The sequence below is a fragment of the Amblyomma maculatum genome, chromosome 3, assembly GCF_055883805.1.
Source record: "Amblyomma maculatum isolate TAMU_Amacu chromosome 3, ASM5588380v1, whole genome shotgun sequence".
Classification (NCBI taxonomy): domain Eukaryota; kingdom Metazoa; phylum Arthropoda; class Arachnida; order Ixodida; family Ixodidae; genus Amblyomma; species Amblyomma maculatum.
In genome coordinates, this window is record NC_139346.1 from 6424848 (window position 1) to 6443855 (window position 19008).

The following is a 19008-nucleotide window of genomic DNA, read 5'->3' on the forward strand; positions in this document are numbered from 1 at the left end:
CGCTTTCGTTAGGTAGTTGCACACGAGCTTCTAGGAGGCGGCATGCGCGATCACGGCGGTCGCGGCTGGCAAAGGTTTCCCGCAGCTGCTGGCGAAAGGAATCCCAGTTTTGAAGACTGGCCTCCGTATTCTCATACCATGTTTTAGCACAGTCCTCAAGCGCGAAATATACATTGCACAGCTTCTGAGCCGGGCTCCACTGATTAAATTGCGCCACTTGCTCGAACTGGTCGATCCAGTCGTCGACATCTTCCCCAGTACCGCCATGGAAACTGGGGGGCGTACGAGGCTGCTGAAGCAGCAACTGATGCTGACTTGCCTGGGCCATTGCAGAAGTCTCGATGTGCTGGTCAGCTGGCGTCGGTTCAGGTAGAGGAGTGAATTCTGGCGCCAGACCCCGGAGGCGACGGCTGCAGCGATGAACGGGTGTAGACAGGAGCAGAAGCCGGTTGAGACTCGACGAGCGGCTGCGAGAGGTCCGAGACATGGAGTTCAAGGCCTCACCTCCACCAGTGTCACGTAGCCGTTTAGGCCCGTAACCAGAAGGTTGGTTTTTAATAGGGGGTTGACCTAGCAGGCACAGGAGAGCAGGTCCAGGGCACCGAGTGACAGCAGCCGACTTCAGCTTCTTCTCGAACGCCACGGGGCCACTTTTTCGAGTCCACGCACGAGACTCTCGATGAGCAGCCGCCTAGCGGCTGCTGTTGCCCACGCTACAATATAGTAGACGTGCAATCTTCAGCAAGACAGGAGAAATGGCTGGAGACTCAAGGAAAGGAAGCAAACGCACGTGCGCTTTTGTCGCTTCCTAAGCACGTGGTGCGATGTGCTGAGTCACTTAGGGAAACCGGATGCAACGCAGGGAAGTGCACTTGCTGTTTTGCACTGTCACCAAGTGGATTTCAAAAGTGGACTGTAACCGGTATTTCACTTTGTGCAGCTGCGTAGTTGGTAGATAGCTAACGTCAAGTACTCTAAACAGCATTCTTCTATATTGAGTCCTAAGGGAGGCAAACCACTTTATAACTGGTCCTGCACTATAAGTGGTCTCCACTGTATCCTTTTTTTCTTCCAGAGTCATTGGGAAGTGGATCCCTTTCTGCGCACCAATACGGACGATTGCTTACGCGACGCGCCGAATGCGGGCACTCACGGATGGTTGCGTCTCTCCCTTGCTGCAAAAAAATGCCTTGTGCACACCCAGCACCCCTGAGTTGGTTCAGCTTGTTCTCAATGCAGCATTGCACAGTTTTCTTTCTCAGTCAAAAGCGGCATCTGAACTGCATGCCGATTGCAAAAGCCACAACGAAGAACAGGGCCACTATTTTTTATTTCACATGGACGTGGCTACTCAAAATGATTCCAACAGAAAATCACATCTCATGATTGTAATTAGTGCGCAAAGGTTATTTTGACGTCACCTTTATTTACTTGTGCACTAACATTGCACAGCGCATGGACGTCACTCCATTTCGTCTACATTGAAATGGTGTTTCGATGGAGTCAAAACAGAGGGGCGTATATGTGCTGTGCAATATCAGTGCATAGTAAAGAACCCCAGGTGGTCCAAATTTTCCAAGTCCTTCACTGTGGCGTTTCTCAGAGCTTTGGGACGTTAAACCCTACAAACCAAACCTAGCCGCCGTGCAGGGATTATGCACATATTATTCAAATTTTGGCCGACCACTCACAGAGAGGGCATGGAATGATGGGATAGAATTGTTATATTATTCTACCCCTGGAGTGATGTAGTCATGAATGGATTGCTCCAAACGTTGCTCTTCCTGCTTTCCACAACTTTAAAAAGTTTTTGAATACTGCTGTTTGCTTCGATACCGCATTATTAGCTTTGATATTGGAAACTTTCAAAGTACTTGCACAATGCTACTTTTGATACCAGCATCACAAAGTAGCTAGCAGGTCACTCACTGGCAAGCCAGCAAGTTTTCTCTCTAAGCAAAATAATAGCTGATTTTAGTGGTGAGAAGAAAGGTAGCAGAAGTGGTCCTGAAAGAGAGAGACTATGGATGTGCTACAGGGGCTATGTGAAGTATCCTTCCAGAAGGAGGGTAACATTTACTGCACTAAACATGACGTGAAGGCAAGCTACTGGAAAATGGAATTGGCCTAGTTTTCTCACTTCTACCCTCGGTTTGTTTTTGGCTTTTTGCTTTTCGTCTTGATCTTTGAAGGTGCCCAGCCATCTCCGCTGCACCAGATGTTGGGACATCTGTTGAAAAGTAAAGAAGCGGGCGCACCTTTACTCTCTGTGGTGATGCGGAGATCTTTGCATGTGCCATCCTCTGCACCGTGTGCGAAAGTGAGACGGTCCAGTGAAGTCCAGGGAGGATGTGGCAAGCAACTTGCTTATCTTGCACAACACTGAACAAAATATGTAATGGCATTATGGTGGTCTCGCTTCCATAGTATGGATCAAGCACTGCAATATCCAAGAAACGAGGATTTATAGCTTGAACTTGACATCAATGAAAATCGCATAAATACACCTTAAGTGGCCTCTTGCGGTGAAACACTGTGATTATCACTGTAGTAACCCACGTGACCACGTTTCGGGAAAATGTCACTAGTTTTCATAAGTGCATAATGCTCTCTATTGTTTCAAGAGTGCTCGCCTTGTTTCATTGTATTTTACACGCTCTCCAGTGCGCCTGTCAGTAAAAATTACCCTCTTTTTGCATTGCCTGTGATGTCCTTTTCGCATTTGTCACTAGATGGCGCCACAGTGTTTTGAATTCCTTGGATGAGGCATACATTCCTGTTTCGTAACAGCCTTGCTACTCTACTGCACTAGAAATGTCCCAACAGGAAACTGTAATAATAATTCAACAATTTTGAAGCTACCTTTTCAAAATGGCATGATTGGTGTTGAAAAGCAGGACGGATAAGCCCAATGTGCGATCTTGGTCGAGTTGGTGGTCGATCATTGTTAATACAGCACAACAGATACACGGGCACTGGACAAACCCTGAACTGGTGCTCTATCAGCTTGTGGTTTTCCGAATAGCACGCACTTCGCATGGATTTCAACATTCTGTTACGTATGCTACAATGGCTCACTAGTCATCATCATCATCAGCCTGACTATACCCACTGCAGGGCGAAGGCCTCTCCCATTATTCTCCAATTAACCCGGTTCTGTGCTAGCTGCATTCACTTGACCCCTGCGAACTTCTTAACCTCTTCTGCCCACCTAACTTTCTGTTGCCCCCCCTGCTTCGCTTTCCTTCCCTTGGAATCCAGTTTGTTGCCCTAAGCGACCATCCATTATCCTCTCTTCGCACTACATGTCCTGCCCATGCCCATTTCTTCTTCTTAGTTTCCACTAGAATGTCAGTAACTTGAGTTATTTCGCTGACCCACTCTACACGCTTATCTCTTAATGTTAACCCTACCATTTTTCGTTCCATAGCCCTCTGAGTTGTCCTCAACTTAAGTAGAACTCTCTTGGTTAGCCTCCATGTTTCAGCCCTCTAAGTGAGTACAGGTAAGATGCAACTGTTGTATACTTTCCTCTTGAGCGATACCGGTAAGCTGCTAGTCATAATCTGCGAGTGCTTGCCAAATTCGCTCCATCCAATCTTATTCTTCTTGTTATTTCCTTTTTATGGTCCGGATCTGTGGTTACCACGTGTCCTAAGTAAACATATTCTTCTGTTGATGACCAGGTGTGTTTGAATAATGATCTAGAAAAGGTGATTGCGTGGTGCAACGATTGGCAGATGGGTATTAACTGTGAGAAAACCGTTTTCATGAGAATTACACACAAGAAAAGTCCTCTTCATTTTGTGTACGGTACTAACAACACATCATTATTGGAGGTAACAGAATATAAATATTTGGGCTTATGGATTACTAACAACCTTTCATGGACAAAACACATAGATACGGTTGTAGCTAATTCACTGCGCAAACTTTTTTTCTTGAGGCGCTTAGCTTACAACTCCCTCATCCGTCCACTGTTAGAATATGCCGTAATTATATGGGACCCTTTCACCTTAACTAACATTCATAAACTTGAGCGCATACAGCATAAGGTCGTTAGGTTTGTATTTAATTCATATGGCCGTGCGTCTGTCAGCGAGCTTGTGAAGCGTAGTGGATTACCTTCTGTGACTGAGCGCAATCGTATCTGCCGATTAAAGTTTCTTTTCCAGCTCGTAAAAGGTCATTATAATATTAACATTTCCAATTATATTACTTACTCTTCAGGTTATAATACGAGACAAAGGCATGCACTAACAATAACCCCTGTGAACGCGCGAAATAACTGTTTTAAATATTCTTTCTTTCCGAGGACAATTACGGAATGGAATAAACTTAATAGCGAGACTGTAACTCAAAGTTCTTTACTAATGTTTGAAAAGTGCCTGCAAATTTTATGAATTTGAGTGCGTTTTTATGCTTGTATTTCTTTTGTTTTTCCCACCCTGCTATGATCTGTACCAGATCGCAGTACCTATAAATAAATAAATAAATAAAGACTACAGTGCTTCGCTACCTAACGTAAACTGCTGTTCCTTCCCGAGGTTGTTGAGCATTACCTTAATCTTCTGCATATTTATTTTCAAGCCTACCTTTCTACTTTTCCTGTCTAGGTCATCAATCATTATTTGCAGTTCATCCCCAGAGTTACTTAGCAAGGCAATGTCATCAGCAAATTGCAGATTACTCAGGTATTCTCCATCTACCCTTATCCCTAACTGCTCCCATTCCAAGTCTCTGAATACTTCCTCTAAGCAAGCTGTGAATAGTACTGGGGAGATCGTGTCTCCTTGCCTAACACCTTTCTTTGTGGGAATTTTGTTACTTTCTTTATGCAGGACTATCGTTGCTGTGCAGCCACTATATATATCTTCCAGCACTTTCACATACGGCTTGTCTACCCCCTGATTTCGCAATGCCTGCATCACCGCCAAAATTCCAACTGAGTCAAATGCTTTTTCGTAATCAATGAATGCTATGTATAAGGGCTGGTTATATTCTGAGCATTTTTCTATCACCTGGTTGATGGTATGGATATGATCGATAGTAGAGTACCGTTTCCGAAAACCTGCTTGATCTTTTGCTTGATTGCAGTCTAAGGTTGTCCTGATTCTATTGGTGATTACCTTAGTAAATACCTTATACGTAACAGACATAAATCTAATTGGTTTGCAATTTTTAAGGTCCTTAGAGTCCCCTTTCTTATGAATGAGGATAATGTTTGCATTCTTCCATGGTTCCGGTACCGTAGATGACACCAGGTACTGCGTATACAGGGTGGCCAGTGTTTCTAGCACGATTTCCCCCCCGTCCTTTAACAAATTTGTAGTTATCTGATCCTCTCCAGCTGATTTTCCCTTTTTCATAGTTTTTTATGCTTTCTTGACCTCATCCTTCGTCACTGGTGGAATGTCTGACTGTTTTTCCCTACCGCCAATCTCATTACGGTCCTGACTACTTTGGCTGCTGTAGAGATCTGTATAGAACTCCTCGGCTACTTTGACTATCTTGTCCATATTCGTGATGACGTTGCCCGCCTTGTCCCTTATCGCATGCATCTGGTTTTTGCCTATGCCCAATTTCTTCTTTACCGCTTTAAGGCTTCCCCCGTGCTTTACAGCATGCTCAATTTTCTCCATGTTATACTTCCTTATATCGGCCGCCTTGGGCTTATTGATTAGCTTTGATATCTCGGTCAATTCTATCTGGTCTGTGGATTTAAAGCTTTCATACTCTGGCGTTTCTTAATCAAATCTTTTGTCTCCTTAGTCAGCTTACCGGTATCCTCGCTATCCTACCGTCTACTTCTACAGCGCACTCAGCAATGATATCTTTGAAATTATTGTTCATTGCTTCTAGGGTAATGTCGCCATCCTCGGTTATAGCTGAATATCTATTCTGTAGCGAGATCCTGAACTCTTCTACCTTCCCCCTCACCGCTAATTCGTTGATGGGTTTCTTACTAATCTGTTGCGTTCCTTTCAGATTTAGGCTAATTTGGGACCTCACCATCCTGTGGTCACTGCATCGCACTTTCCCGATTACCTCTACATCTTGCATAATAATGGGGGTTGAACACAGTATGAAGTCAATTTCATTTTTGGTCTCCATGCCCATTTCCGGTTCTTCCATTTGCTGAAGAAGGTATTCTTGATTCTTAAGTTATTGCGCTCTGCAAACGCATTTAGTAACTCCCCCCTGCTATTCCTAGAACCAATGCCATAGTAAGGCTCACTAGTCAGGTCATTCAAACTAGACAACTTAGACATCAGGGTTTAGGGAAGGCTTTTAAGTAACTTTAAAGGACTATAGCCACCTCATTTTCGGGTTAGTGTATTATACTTTGTAACGATGCCTAGGACATTCCTATACACGGATCACCACATCACATTCGCCTACGACTGCTGAATAATTTATTATCGAATTTCTTTTCTCACCTGTTTCGGTTTCAAGAGCCGAGCGATGGCTGTGATGTCACAGTCAAGTCTAGGTTACACGAATGATGAAAATACAGCGATATAATCATTGCTGTGTTATTTGAGTTCACTACAACGATAAAGCCAGCCTACCTCAAGAACAAGAGCCATTACAAGGGAAGAATGAGCGATTATATTGCTGTGTTTTCATTCCGCGCATCAAGACATGATAGTGACGTCACAACTATCTCTCAGATATCAAAACCGCAACTGGTGAGAAAAAAAAATTTAATTTTAAATTATTTATTGGTCGTAAGCGAAAACTGCATGTGGATCGATATACGGGAATGACTTACGCATCATTAACAAGAAGAAAATTGCCACCAAAATTTGGTGTCTATAGTCCTTTAAAAAATAATGGATTCAAAATAGAAAAAAAGATATTTGCAAGAACGAACTCACTGCCATAGCGGACATAATACACTGCAAAACTTCTGTAAGTAAATAACTAAAACCGCCTAAATAACTTTTTGATTAAGGCAGTTCTGTGGTGAGTTGATGGGGAGTTTGAAGCTGTGAACAAGAAGATGCCATGCCAGCTCTGAAACGATGAAAAACTCATTTTCTGCAGTCCTGTAGAGTTCTTACCGAACTCTTGCCTGGAGCCATCGAGGCATGCGGTGCCAGCAGTCCTTGTGTGTGTGCAGGTGTGTGGTTCCAGCTGAGCTTCCGGTGGACCTTCGCACCAAGCTGGTGCTGTGCCTGGTGCGGCTGGGAGGCCTCCACCTGGCCACTGGGCTGGTGGCGCAGCTGCGTGCCACCGAGGACCCCGAGCAGGCAGGCGACCTCTTCCTGGATGTGGCCGAGGCCTTCCTGGACGAAGGCTGCCCCCGGGAGGCCCTGCCTCTGCTACAAGACCTGGTGGCCACCACAAACTATGCACTGGTCCGTGCATTCATTCATTCTATCACCACTCTAGCAGGGTGGCCTGTGCAGGAATTACACAATAATACACTCATGTCAACAACAAATAAAAATGTACTGAGCCTTTAACCCCCCCAAAAAAACCTAAATTATCACATGAAGGAGCAAAGTCAATGCAGAAAAATAGCATTATTCTAAACTTGAAAGAACTCTGGGAAAGGATAAATATTTGAAAACAGGTTTAGGTTATGCATATCCAGAAGAGATTTATGTCAGTCTTGTAATGGCCATCAATTAGTTGATATGAAAACTTGAGTAACGATTTTTTTCTGCCAAGAGAGAAAGATCTGTAACAGAAGTTCTGGTAAATGTGTTATAAATGAAACGCGGAGCTCTTCTCTTTTCTAGTTTAGCAATATTAGTGTTTGTAAAAGGCTCCCAAATCATGACAGCGTAGTCTAAAATAGGCAATACAACTGATTTATAGGAGACGTACAGACGAAGTAGAAGCCTGGCTAAGAGAAGTATACTCGTTAATATGAGTATTCCAGTAAAGATGCTTCGAAATTCACAGAAAGCAAGGTATCACTAATACTGCAGTAAAAGAGGTTTCTTTCTCATGAAAACAGCTTTTCTACATTGATGACCATCTGCCAGTCGTGACACTTTTTCAAGTGCACTGTTTAATAATAATTGGTTCGATAGGCTGTAAATTTCAAAGTACAGAAAACAATTGCCAGCAAAAAGTTTAATGTTCACTGAAATATCTTGCAAAAGATATCATTAATATATAACACAGACAAAAGTGGCCCTAACACAGATTCCCTGTGGTACTCACGAATCCACCGTTACTGATGTGGAGGTGAGGAAGTGTCACGAAAAGAAAAAAATTGTTTTCTTTGAGTTAGGTATGCTGCTATCCATTCTGTCGACTGATTATTTTGGAAAAATTTATGTACTAATAGCTTTTTATGAGAAACTTTCTCAAATGCCTTTAAGAACTGCACGAATATTGCGTCCATTTGTGTATCATTAATAATTGATGATGCGAAATGATGGATTGTTTTAATCAGCTAAGTACACATTGAAAATCCTTTTCTCAAACCATGTTGATATTTGATTAGAAAATTATGTTTGTCTAGAAATTGCACCATTAGATTATATATAATTTGCACCAGCAATTTACAAGTTGTTGATGTCAGCAATATTGGGAGATAACTGTTAGTGCGATCTCGATTTCCTGTAACAGTTTGATTTTGGGCCTTAACCCAGTCATTTGGTAGCTCACGTAATGATTTAGTAAGTAAGATGCAAATCCACTCAGCATATGGTTGTTGGGCCCCAGAAACTTTCTTATATTCAGTTTCAACAGCGTTGAAAATTCTGTAATTGTAAGCTGTTGCTTACATGGCAAGGAGACAACAAAACAGAGTCTTCCATAAAAACAGATTTAAAATGGTCAATAAAGAAATTGGATATTATTTCTGAATCAGCTACCCATCAGTTTCAAAGGTATCACAATCTAAGCGTTCAGGTTAAATAGCACTTCAGAATTTTTCTGATGATACTGTAATAAGGTTGGGTAGGAATTCTCCATAATATTGTTTTTTGTCTATGGCTACCTGACTCTTAATTTTAGAGGACAAATCAGAAATTATAGATGCGTTGGCGGAAGCCTTTTCAGCCATCCTAATGTCGGAAATGCACAGGTTCTTACTTGTTGGTTTCTTCATGGTTTTGGGCACAAAACGCATACAACTGTTCACAATTTTTTTAAACCAGTGCCAAGAGAATATGTACGGGATCGGCACTGTTAGCGAAATCACCAAAATGAAAAGAATGGACATGTCACGTCATTTTCTTTAGAAACATTAGGAAATGTAGAGGTCTTAAGGATTTCTTTTGTAGGGCCACACGAGACAAGGCAACTCAGCACGGTGGCCAGAAATCCCAGTCACTACTTCATGGTGTACTTTAGAAGCAATTATGCCGCTAAGAAAGAAAAAAATATCTAAGACCGATTTGGAGGTGACCTGAACCCTTGTACGCTCTTCCACTACATGTGAAAGATCAAAATTCCAGAATATTATCACTCAACTAACTGTGCGACATAGTGGACCAGTTCACATTAGGCAAATTAAAATCCCCTGCCAAAATAACCCGATCATTGGGCTTGACATATGTGCTCATGCATTTCAGTAAGTCCTCTAAAACATTTGTGGCAGACATAGGAGGTCTGTACGCTGCCCCCAACACATATCCAACATTGTCAAAATAAGCTTTACAAAAATAGATTCTGTGTTCGGTACATCTGGCATTTTTAGCAAATTTAGACATGTCATGATAACAATACACACACCGTCGCTTTTTTTTTACTGCAATATTTTCTGAACGGACTAAATCCAGGCGGGACAAATTCGCTGTCATAAATTACGTCCGTCAGCCACTTTTCCGCTAGAACAGCAATGTCGGGATTATGTACTAGAAAGTGTCCCTCTAATTCTGAAGCTTTATTTAACAGGTAACATTTAGAATCTTCAGAGAGCGCTGGTTTGTATTAATTTCTTTCCATTGCATCGAGACGATAACGATAGGCATTATCCCCGTCCCATCCATACAGGAACCCACCAATGCTTATAGCAGCTTAACTTTTGCATTGTTTGCCTTTTCCATAACTGTTTGCATACATCACGCATGCTTTGGAAAAATCTTGAGACACAGAATATTTGCTGTCCTTCAGTTTTATCCAGATATTTGATAATAACCGGACGTGTCTTAGTTTCAGCCTGTGCATTCTTTTGATACTATTACATTTATGTGCAATTTTCTCACTATATGTCTTCTCTTACTGCCTTTTAAAGCAGGCTGGTATTCTCTGTATTAGACTCCTTTATGCCATAGACTATCAAATTGTTTCTACGTCCCCTGTTTTCAAGATTGTCAACCCTTTCGATCTGTTTGTTCAGTTCATATATGGTTGTGTCAAAATTATTGCCCTGCTGCAGAGCGAAGCAAGAATTTTTTTTAAACAATTTGGATTCTGCTTGTGAGGGAGGAATTTTTTGTTGCATATTTATTTCCTCAATAGGAGACTGTCCTCTCCGCAGAGTACAAAATCACTATACTCCGGGACACTTTTTCTTGGCAATGAAGCCAAAGCTACAGAGCCAAAACGCACCGTCTTCCTACGCAGCTGAATATAGCCCCTAGTTGCATGAGTAGTTTCTGCAAAAACAAATTGAAATCATAGCGCTAGTTCTTTACGTTATATTTTTTATAACAGAACTGATTTTCCGAAATGAAGCTGCTATGCCTAAAACACTTGTCTTGGTTCCACCAGGTTTTCTTCTGTGATGTCTGTCACGGGTTTTAGAGACGCCCCGACTTTGCAGACAAGATGGCGACTGCCGCCTGTTCGGGTGGTTCCGGTTCTGGTTCGTTCACTCCGCAACAACTTGAAGCATTTTCACCAGACAAGATTCGAGTCAAGTTCAAGAGACGCTGGCTGTCGAAGCAAACGAAAGAAGTGATCTGCAACGTCTATGCAGGCCGAACTACATGGCAGAGCGACACGTTCAAAGGCCCCGCCTCCCTACCTTTGCGCCCATTGCCAAGAAAAAGTGTCCCCGAGTATAGGCCAGCAAAGTACACTTCATGAAGGACATTTACTATTACTGACCTGACATTTGGGGGCTAAGAGCAGGAAAATACACGTGATGTGCATGGAGCAACTTATGTGTGAGTAGAGAATGCATGCATAAAGCTCTGGCACGCATACTCATGTTCACGCAGCAATCATAGAGTACCAAGACTAGAGTGAACCCTCTCCACTCCTTTGCTAATTGTGTTCGCAGCCATGATGGTCGCATACTACAGCTGCGTAAAGTCACTGGAACTCTGAAAGTACCGCAGCTGCTTTCTCTTTGCCGCGGCGCCACCCATTGGCCCCCTGCGATTACGTGGCCGAGCGCCGCCATGGATGGTCCGCTCGAGCAGATGACCCGCAGTCAGCGCAGGGCTTCGGCGGTATGCGGGCGGCGTGTTTTACGGCTAAGTTCGTCCCATAGTGTTCTGTGTGCATAAAACACGCACAACGTGGTCGCTCTGGGTCACCGGGGATGGCGGGGTGTTGTGCCTTCGTATGTAGCAACGAAATTGAAGTAGCGGTATTTACTGTCCCGAGCGGAAAGAACATTATGACTGTAAGACTGCACCGCTTTTTCACGACAAATTTGGCCTAAATAAAAATATCAGGCTTTGCGAGTTAAGTATTTTGTGAACTCATCAGCTGTTACCGGAGACACTAAACGCTTATGCTGCGATTTACTGGTTAGTTTGACATCCCTAACGAGCCTCCATCACATGTTTCGCTGTAGATTGTTTTGTCCGTGATATTTTCGGAGACTTTTCGCGCGCTTTTTTATCTGGAGGTCATTCATATTGGCTAATGAGTGATGTGTTTTGCTAATATATGTTGCTCATTTGAATTTTTTCCCTTAAGTACAAAACAATTCCCGAAACCACACATGGGCCATGAAGGGTGCCGAACATGAGAGTTTCGGGTCAAAATAAATAACCTTGAGTTCTTTAACACAGATTCGGAGCCAACAGCAAGGAGAGTTCATGAGAGGGTGGAATCACACTACTTTTTGATTGCGATGGCTTGAGTGGTACGAATGAGCGTTGGTCTTCCTAGGTAGCTTGCTGTGCGACTAATGTCTTGCAAATATGCTGGTGAGTACGGGTCGCGCTCTGGTCGTCACTTTAACAGCACATTGTATCCTCACGGTTTCTGGAGTCTTCCGTTTTCATTTACACAGCTTGTCTGCATGGCAAGACTTACCCGCATATTCTTCTTGGCGCTTTAATTCTAGCCTCTCCCCATTTCTTCCACCCGTCGTAAGTAGTCGCGAATAGGTTTCGTTGGGGGATCATCCAGCCGCGAATTCGGAATGTTGGCCTCGCGCGCTAGCGTAGGTGGAGCCACCAAAAAAGTCACCGGACTGGTGCGCGACAAGACGAAGGGAAGTACAGATGGGCATGAGACAGCAAGCACTAAGAGAATACCTTTCTATAAGCATCACGTGAACGCGGCATATATGACTGCAGTAAAAAGTTTGCCTGGTCTCGAAAACATGCATTTGCGAGCCTTTTAGAATGACTCTTTTCGGATATATAAGGCAGAATAACCTGTGCTGCAACAAATGAAGTGCTATGGAACACGCTTGCATTTCACGCACGCTCGGGGAGTGAAGAACACGATCGTGGATGTGCAGCAGTCATGCTACGCTTTTAAACCTTTGTCCCTATAAGATTTCATTCTTAAATACTATCATTCGTTATTTCCGTGCAAAATCAACCAACGAGGCTTTTGTAGGGGAGACTCCACGAGCTGTTTCGGAGCTTTCGTCGCCTAGCAGACGACGCGTTCGTTGCGCTGGACCATTCCTGGCAACAACAACCCAATGTTGCTCACGCGCCGGCCACTGATTGTGGTACTTTCAGAGTTCTAGTGACTTTACAGCTGCGTACAAGCCAGTGCTCTCTAGTTCTAGGTGCAGCAGGCGAAACTATCGCAAGTACCCTTTTATCAGCCTTTGTATCACTTAAATTTACTACTGTGAGAAAACATTAACTTTGTGCTTTAGTGAAGGAAAAATAATTAATATATCATGGTGCTACAACCTCCTCGCATCCCCTACTCTGAATAATGGCAGGTCTCCTTCCTGCCTAGCTGCAAAAAATGAAAAGCTGTTTGCTTAGCTTGGCTTGCTGTTTTTTGTCTTGGACAGGGAAACAAATGGGGCCCCAGAGAACAGGGGCTGCTAAAAGCTGCTTTTGTGTGCCCCCTTCCAACAATTTTGATATTGAGAACTCCAAGTTCTGGGAAGCGAAACTGGACAAGATAGGGAGTGGGGAGGGGATAAAAGATAGCTGTGTTTAGAAGTGCGCTTGAACTAAAGCAAAATCCCTGCATACTTTGCTTCCCCTTTTCAGTAACATCCCTCAAGGCTTCTGTTTTTAATATAGATGAAGGATTTGCCCTCAATTCTATAAAATCTGCACATTTCTGCCTCGTGTTTTTTTATCAAAAAGTTAATCACACTTCTGATCCCTTAAGAAGACCTTAAGATTTCAGGATTGGTGCAAAAAGAGCTTAAAACGTACTCTTTCTCTTCATTGCCGTTGTAACCCTCCCTTTATCATATTGCCTTGGTTTCCATTCTTCCAGTGCACTGGTCTATCCTGAAAAACGCATATAGTATTGAACATGATCTCTTAAGCTAACAAATCTCTAAGACATCGCAGTGCACCCACGCACGTCAAGTTATCATTTGTGAAATCAAAATTGCCTAGAATCAGGCTTATCAGGCATTCATTTGATATGGTCATTGTAGTGGCAACAATTGGTCTTTACAGGCGGCCGTGTGGCTGCGCTATGGGGAGTGCCTGCACCAGTTGGGGCGCATGTCCGAGGCAACGCGGGCGTACGAGCGCACCTGCCAACTGGCCCCTGGCCACGCCCAGGCGCGCCTCGCCCTGTGCCAGCTGCTGCTCGCCCAGGGGCTGACGGACCGGGCCATCGCCTGCCTCGAACCCTCCCCCCTGCCAAAGGAGGAGGAGGACGACAGCTGTGCAGCGGTGGGTATTGCTTGTCTTGACACACACAGCTATTTCTAGAACCAGCATTTGTGCAAAATGAGATGATCCTTAGTGAGGTGATAGGGCGCTGCCAGTGCAACAGAAAGGAATAAGGCACGCATGGGGAGAGCCATCGTTTAACATATTCCGTTTGATGGTCATGTGGAATTTGATCCTTGCACTTGCTGCACGTGATGTCAAGCCTAAGTTGTTCTGATGTCGGTGCACACATCAGTGCGGCAAGGAATGCTTAAGAGTCACAAAAATGAAACAAAAAGAAAGCCTTTTTTCAAAGGGTATGAGTTGATGCTTTAGGGGGGTGCAGCAGCAGGATGCGGCCTCTGTGTTGCTGCGCCGGGCGCAGCTACTGCGCCAGGCAGGGCGGCGCGAGGCCTTCATCGAGACTGCCCTGCTCCTGCACGAGGCCCACTGCCCACCCATCCGGACAGCTGTCGAGTATGCAGGTCAGTGCAACAAGCAGCCATTCTTCCACCAGTGGACACTTGACGTATTGTGTGATGACCAGGCTTCAGTGACTATCTGTGACATTCCCTCCTAGTTTGGACCAGTGAGCCTTGTGGGCAGTCTTTTTTGTCTAGGATATGCAGCTGCTATGCTATGTTGAAAGCGTGGCTGCCCTCTGTGGTGCTCACCTTGCTCTAGTTGACGTTAACGTTGAAGCTTCATCCCAGCATTTTCACTGCCAGTGTCCACAGGGATGAAATGAGATGCGTCTATGCTTGTGACGCCCTGCTTGGTGATTAAGTGTGGTGTTATCGCATTAATTGCTTTGCCTTTTCATCAAAACTGATTATTTTTTTCTAAGCACAAGTTTTTATAAAACTTGGTACTAAGCTCCAATAATATACCCTACAAAATATTTATTTCATAAATACCCGCTTTGTCTTCTTCCTTGAACCAAAGCAGTACCCTTGTGGGTGCAGAATAATGCTGCTGTTCAGTTTCACGATGGCAAAAAAAAAGAAGTAATAATGGAAAATCTTGCATGTATACAAAGTCTTTTTTTTTTTCCAAACTGAAGGGCAATTCGAACTGAATCTTCGAATGACAGTGTGGAACCCTCGAGCAGTAACCGCTCATGTACGCGATTGGAAGCATCCCACAGAGCATCATCTTGCGAAGCAAATGAACAATGTAACGCTAGCTCCCGTAGAGTGACAACAAAGTCCTGAACGGGTGTTTTGGCTGCGAAAACGACGATGACATTGCACGATGTTGCAAACTGGCGCTGTAATATGGCAGAGTCGTATTCGTCAGGAGTGGCCACGACTGACTTGTCATCAGTGAGGGCTGCGGCATGTAATGTCTTATAAACACGTTGGCCTTCTGCCCCCAAGCAATGCAAAGGAATAGCGTTGCTCTGGCTTGAATGCGGCTGCTCTGGATGCCACCAAGTACGCGTTAAACATCTGCTCCCTTGGCAATGACGGATGGCCGGGCGTCGGAAGGAAAAACGGTGGCGGAGCAAGCTTGGTGAAGTTCATGGTGGTAGTTCTGGATGGTGCGGCAGGGTTGAGGGTAGGTTCACAGCATCCAATGGGCCGTCCTGAATGAACACAATCTGTTTGTTCACACATACACTCACATATATATAATGGACAACACAAGCGCTCCCTGGGGAATAAAGAATTCAAACCAAAAACGAAACTGAATACAACATAAGTCTGGTTGCCATTTCTGTCTGAGCATGTTAAGGCACCTCAAGTGGACCATTGTGTACGCCGCCACATTTGATGAACACCAACTAAAGCTGCTGCTTGTGAACATCATTGTTGCATGCGATGAACGCAAACCTAGGTCCACGCTTGTGTCAGGAAGTTGGTGCGATGTGGTGCGATGTTTATCAAGACGGCATGCCAATATCAGAAATTGCTCCATTTGAAATTGTTGGTTTTTTGAGAAAACTCTTTCTAGCAACCCTTGTCACAGTCGATGATAAAGAGGTCCAAAGCTGAGGTGATCACTGCGCGAGACATGCTGGTCTGTTCCTTAAATGACAGCTGCTTTTTTGCTCCCCTGTGCACTGTTATGGGCAGGTGCTTTGTGTGTGCAAATATCAACTTGTAACTGTGTCTACCTCATGACGGTCGCTACTAGTGTAATCCGCTGTAGTGTTTTCAATGTTCTCCTATGCTAGTCCAGTGGACCGTTTTACCCCTAACTGGCTGGAGCTCAACATTGGCTCAGTGTCGCTTGCTCCACCACTCCAAGCATTTGCAGCATGGATGCATGTGTATCATCAAAATTCTCCTACTACCAATTATTTGTAGTGCACAGCAGTGGGATCCTAGCACTGCTGCAGTAAGTGTGTGCCATGCTGTGTTGGGATGCTGTTGCTGCAGTGAGACATTGAGGGCGAAACACAGTCTGCATGGGGAAATGTTATTGACAAAAACACTGAGGACAGCCAGACAGGTAAAAGATATAGTGCTTAGACACGGGTAACATGTTGTGCTTCATTCAAAGGCGATACTAATTGAACTCCTCTGTGCAGCAATGTATTCCAACAGCACGTACCGGGGCCGCACAGAGCTCCTGAGGGAGCTGTACCAGCAGCGAAACTTCCTGCGTCTCAGTGAGTACAGTGAGCACAGAGCCCACAGGGGAGCCCAATTCTTCTGTTGCTTGCAGACTGGCTGACGGCCGACAGTGGTGTCTCAGTGGACGAGGTCTACAACTGCTTCCGAGAGGTAGTATATTTGGTTCGTTTTATTTATTTCTCACGCCCTCAATTGCCCAAGCATCGCTCCAATAACCTGATACAACATAAAAGCAAGGTGAACTGGGCGTGAAATAATTGAATATGTGAATAAAATATTGCAATAGCCAAGCTTATCTAACTGAGAATACATTCAGGTGGCATTTATTTAACACTAACCAAACACATACACAGAAGAAAAGGGCACATCTAGTTTATTGCGATACATACCAATGAACACCAAAAAAGCAACTCTACCGAAACCACTTGAGATAACTGTTCTCAACACAGACGTGCCACACCCATCTTTTCTGTATGATACGCTTCAAGCAGTTGGATCACATCTCTCGCCCAGTGCACACACATAATTTTTTTGTAGCAATAGTTATGCCATATTACCACTGGGGTAGCATGCATATTTTGGTGGTATCTCATATTTTAATTATCTCGAGAACCAAAATCATTGTACAGGCGGCACTCAGTGGTGGTTTTTTGCAGCAGATATGACTTGAAACGGCGAGTGTTTGCAGAGTGGATAAATAGCAAATGCACTGCTGATTGGGTTCATTAGGAAAAATATGTCGCATTTTTGTCTTTTGTCAATGAATCGAACACAAAAGCACTGCACGAAAAGCGCCAACAGAGGACATTGCATTTCACAACCTGTGGCAGTACAGCCAGAGTTAGGCAGGAAATAATCTTCTTGGCTTTACCGAGCTCTGATAGCCCTTGGGCAACGTTTCCTGTCGGAAGCTACGTCATGATCACGTGCGAGCGGTTGCGGCTGGCAGTCCAAAGGCAATCAGCGCAGATCAGGTGAATGCGATGCCTGCTGAGGAATTTGGTGCACTTTTCGAAGCAAATGACTTTCTGGAAAACAAGGATTTCCTCCTCTTTGAACTCGTTTCTATCTGCTTATCTGAAGCACTGCTTGAGCCTGCGAGCGCAAAATTTGATGCATAAATGAGAAGGCTCACGCAAAGCATCTAAACCGGGCATGCCGTCCAGGCAATTGAAACGATTTGAGCAGCCATTGAAATTGGGAGCCTCTTTGGTCCGCTAGCTGCTGGTGTGTGCTTCTGGCAGGTTTCAGACTGGCACTTGTGTTTGCCGGAGAAAAATGAGTGTCGGGCTAGCGTCATGGCGAATTCAGGACTGATAATTGACCCATTGTAGGATGCCTGCGGCCAAGGAGCGAGAACACCACAATAGTTGGGGGTTCATGGTGTCTCCTTTCAATGCCTGCTCCAGTTGGGGGACGTGCGAGGTGCCGGGGATAAAGTGACGGAAATACGAAGACAATCCAAGAAAGCTCTGAAGACTTTTGATCGTATGGGGTGTTTCAAAGTCTCTAACTGCAGCAAGCTTCTGCGGGTCATGCCGTCCTAATCCACGAGGAAGCCAAGAACAAGAGTTTGTCTTTCTCCGAAGTGGCACTTCTTAGAATTTAAAATGAGTCCAAACCTCGTTATACAGTCAAGGACAACAAGGCGTTCGTTGTGCACTTCAAATGTTTGCCAGAGATAATGTGCAGCAGTGGGTACACGTCCTTTTTCGTGACCGCATTCAAGCGACAATAAAATCGACTGAAAACCGCCATCCTTCTTTCTCACTAGTATTAAGGGTGCGGCCCACGGATTGGAAGACTCACAAGTAACTCCTTTTTGCAGCATCTCTTGAGCCTGATCAGAATAATTTTGCGCTTGGCTGATACAGTTTCTCATACGGTTTCAGCCTGATGGGATTCCCCATGTTGATTGGATGTTGCATGCAAGAGTCTAGCACAGAAGAAAGAGATCCTGTCGTGGCAAAGTCACAGAAGCATGAGATGCCAGAACGTCTTGCAGTGTACGCTTGATCGGTAGAGGATAACGACTTGCTGATCATGCTCCTAACTCGTCAGAATAGTCTGGCGACCAAACCCAACCCAACTAAATCGTCAGAATAGAATGGCGTGGCCTTGTGGTAGAGCATCTGCCTCATATTCGGGAGATGCCTGGTTCGATCCCTGGTGCCGCCGGGTACCCACCGGCTTTTCAATGGGTACATCCCCCGGCCTGGTGCTCGGCTCTTCTGGGGTGAAATGCTTGGGGGTGAAATGCTTGGGAAAGGGGCCCCAATAGTTGCGCCGATGGGACAGTGATTCGTTCCGCCATCGGACAACGCGCGGTAGAAGCCCTTATGTGGCCCCCTTTTTTTTTTTTCTCACAAAGTCAGACAGCCAGAAACCTGAACTTGCCCAGGACTGCAGCGATTCTCTGAGAAGTGAACTTGATCAGTGACGGTGAACCTTTACGTCTTTCG

The 19008-nt window shown here is 44.6% G+C and overlaps 1 protein-coding gene across 4 annotated transcripts in view; it reads left to right on the top strand.

The window, feature by feature from the left end:
• LOC146194162 (general transcription factor 3C polypeptide 3) overlaps positions 1–19008 on the top strand; it is a 219124-nt gene that overhangs the window by 157944 nt on the left and 42172 nt on the right. For 2 of the 4 annotated variants that reach the window (XM_084597268.1, XM_084597271.1), the window contains exons 11-15: positions 7127–7364; positions 13764–13985; positions 14311–14449; positions 16501–16581; positions 16638–16696. In XM_084597268.1, the coding sequence (XP_084453394.1) occupies positions 7127–7364; positions 13764–13985; positions 14311–14449; positions 16501–16581; positions 16638–16696 (739 nt within the window). The remainder of the gene's footprint in view (positions 1–7126; positions 7365–13763; positions 13986–14310; positions 14450–16500; positions 16582–16637; positions 16697–19008) is intronic. The other 2 variants (XM_084597270.1, XM_084597272.1) reach the window with 2 other exon arrangements.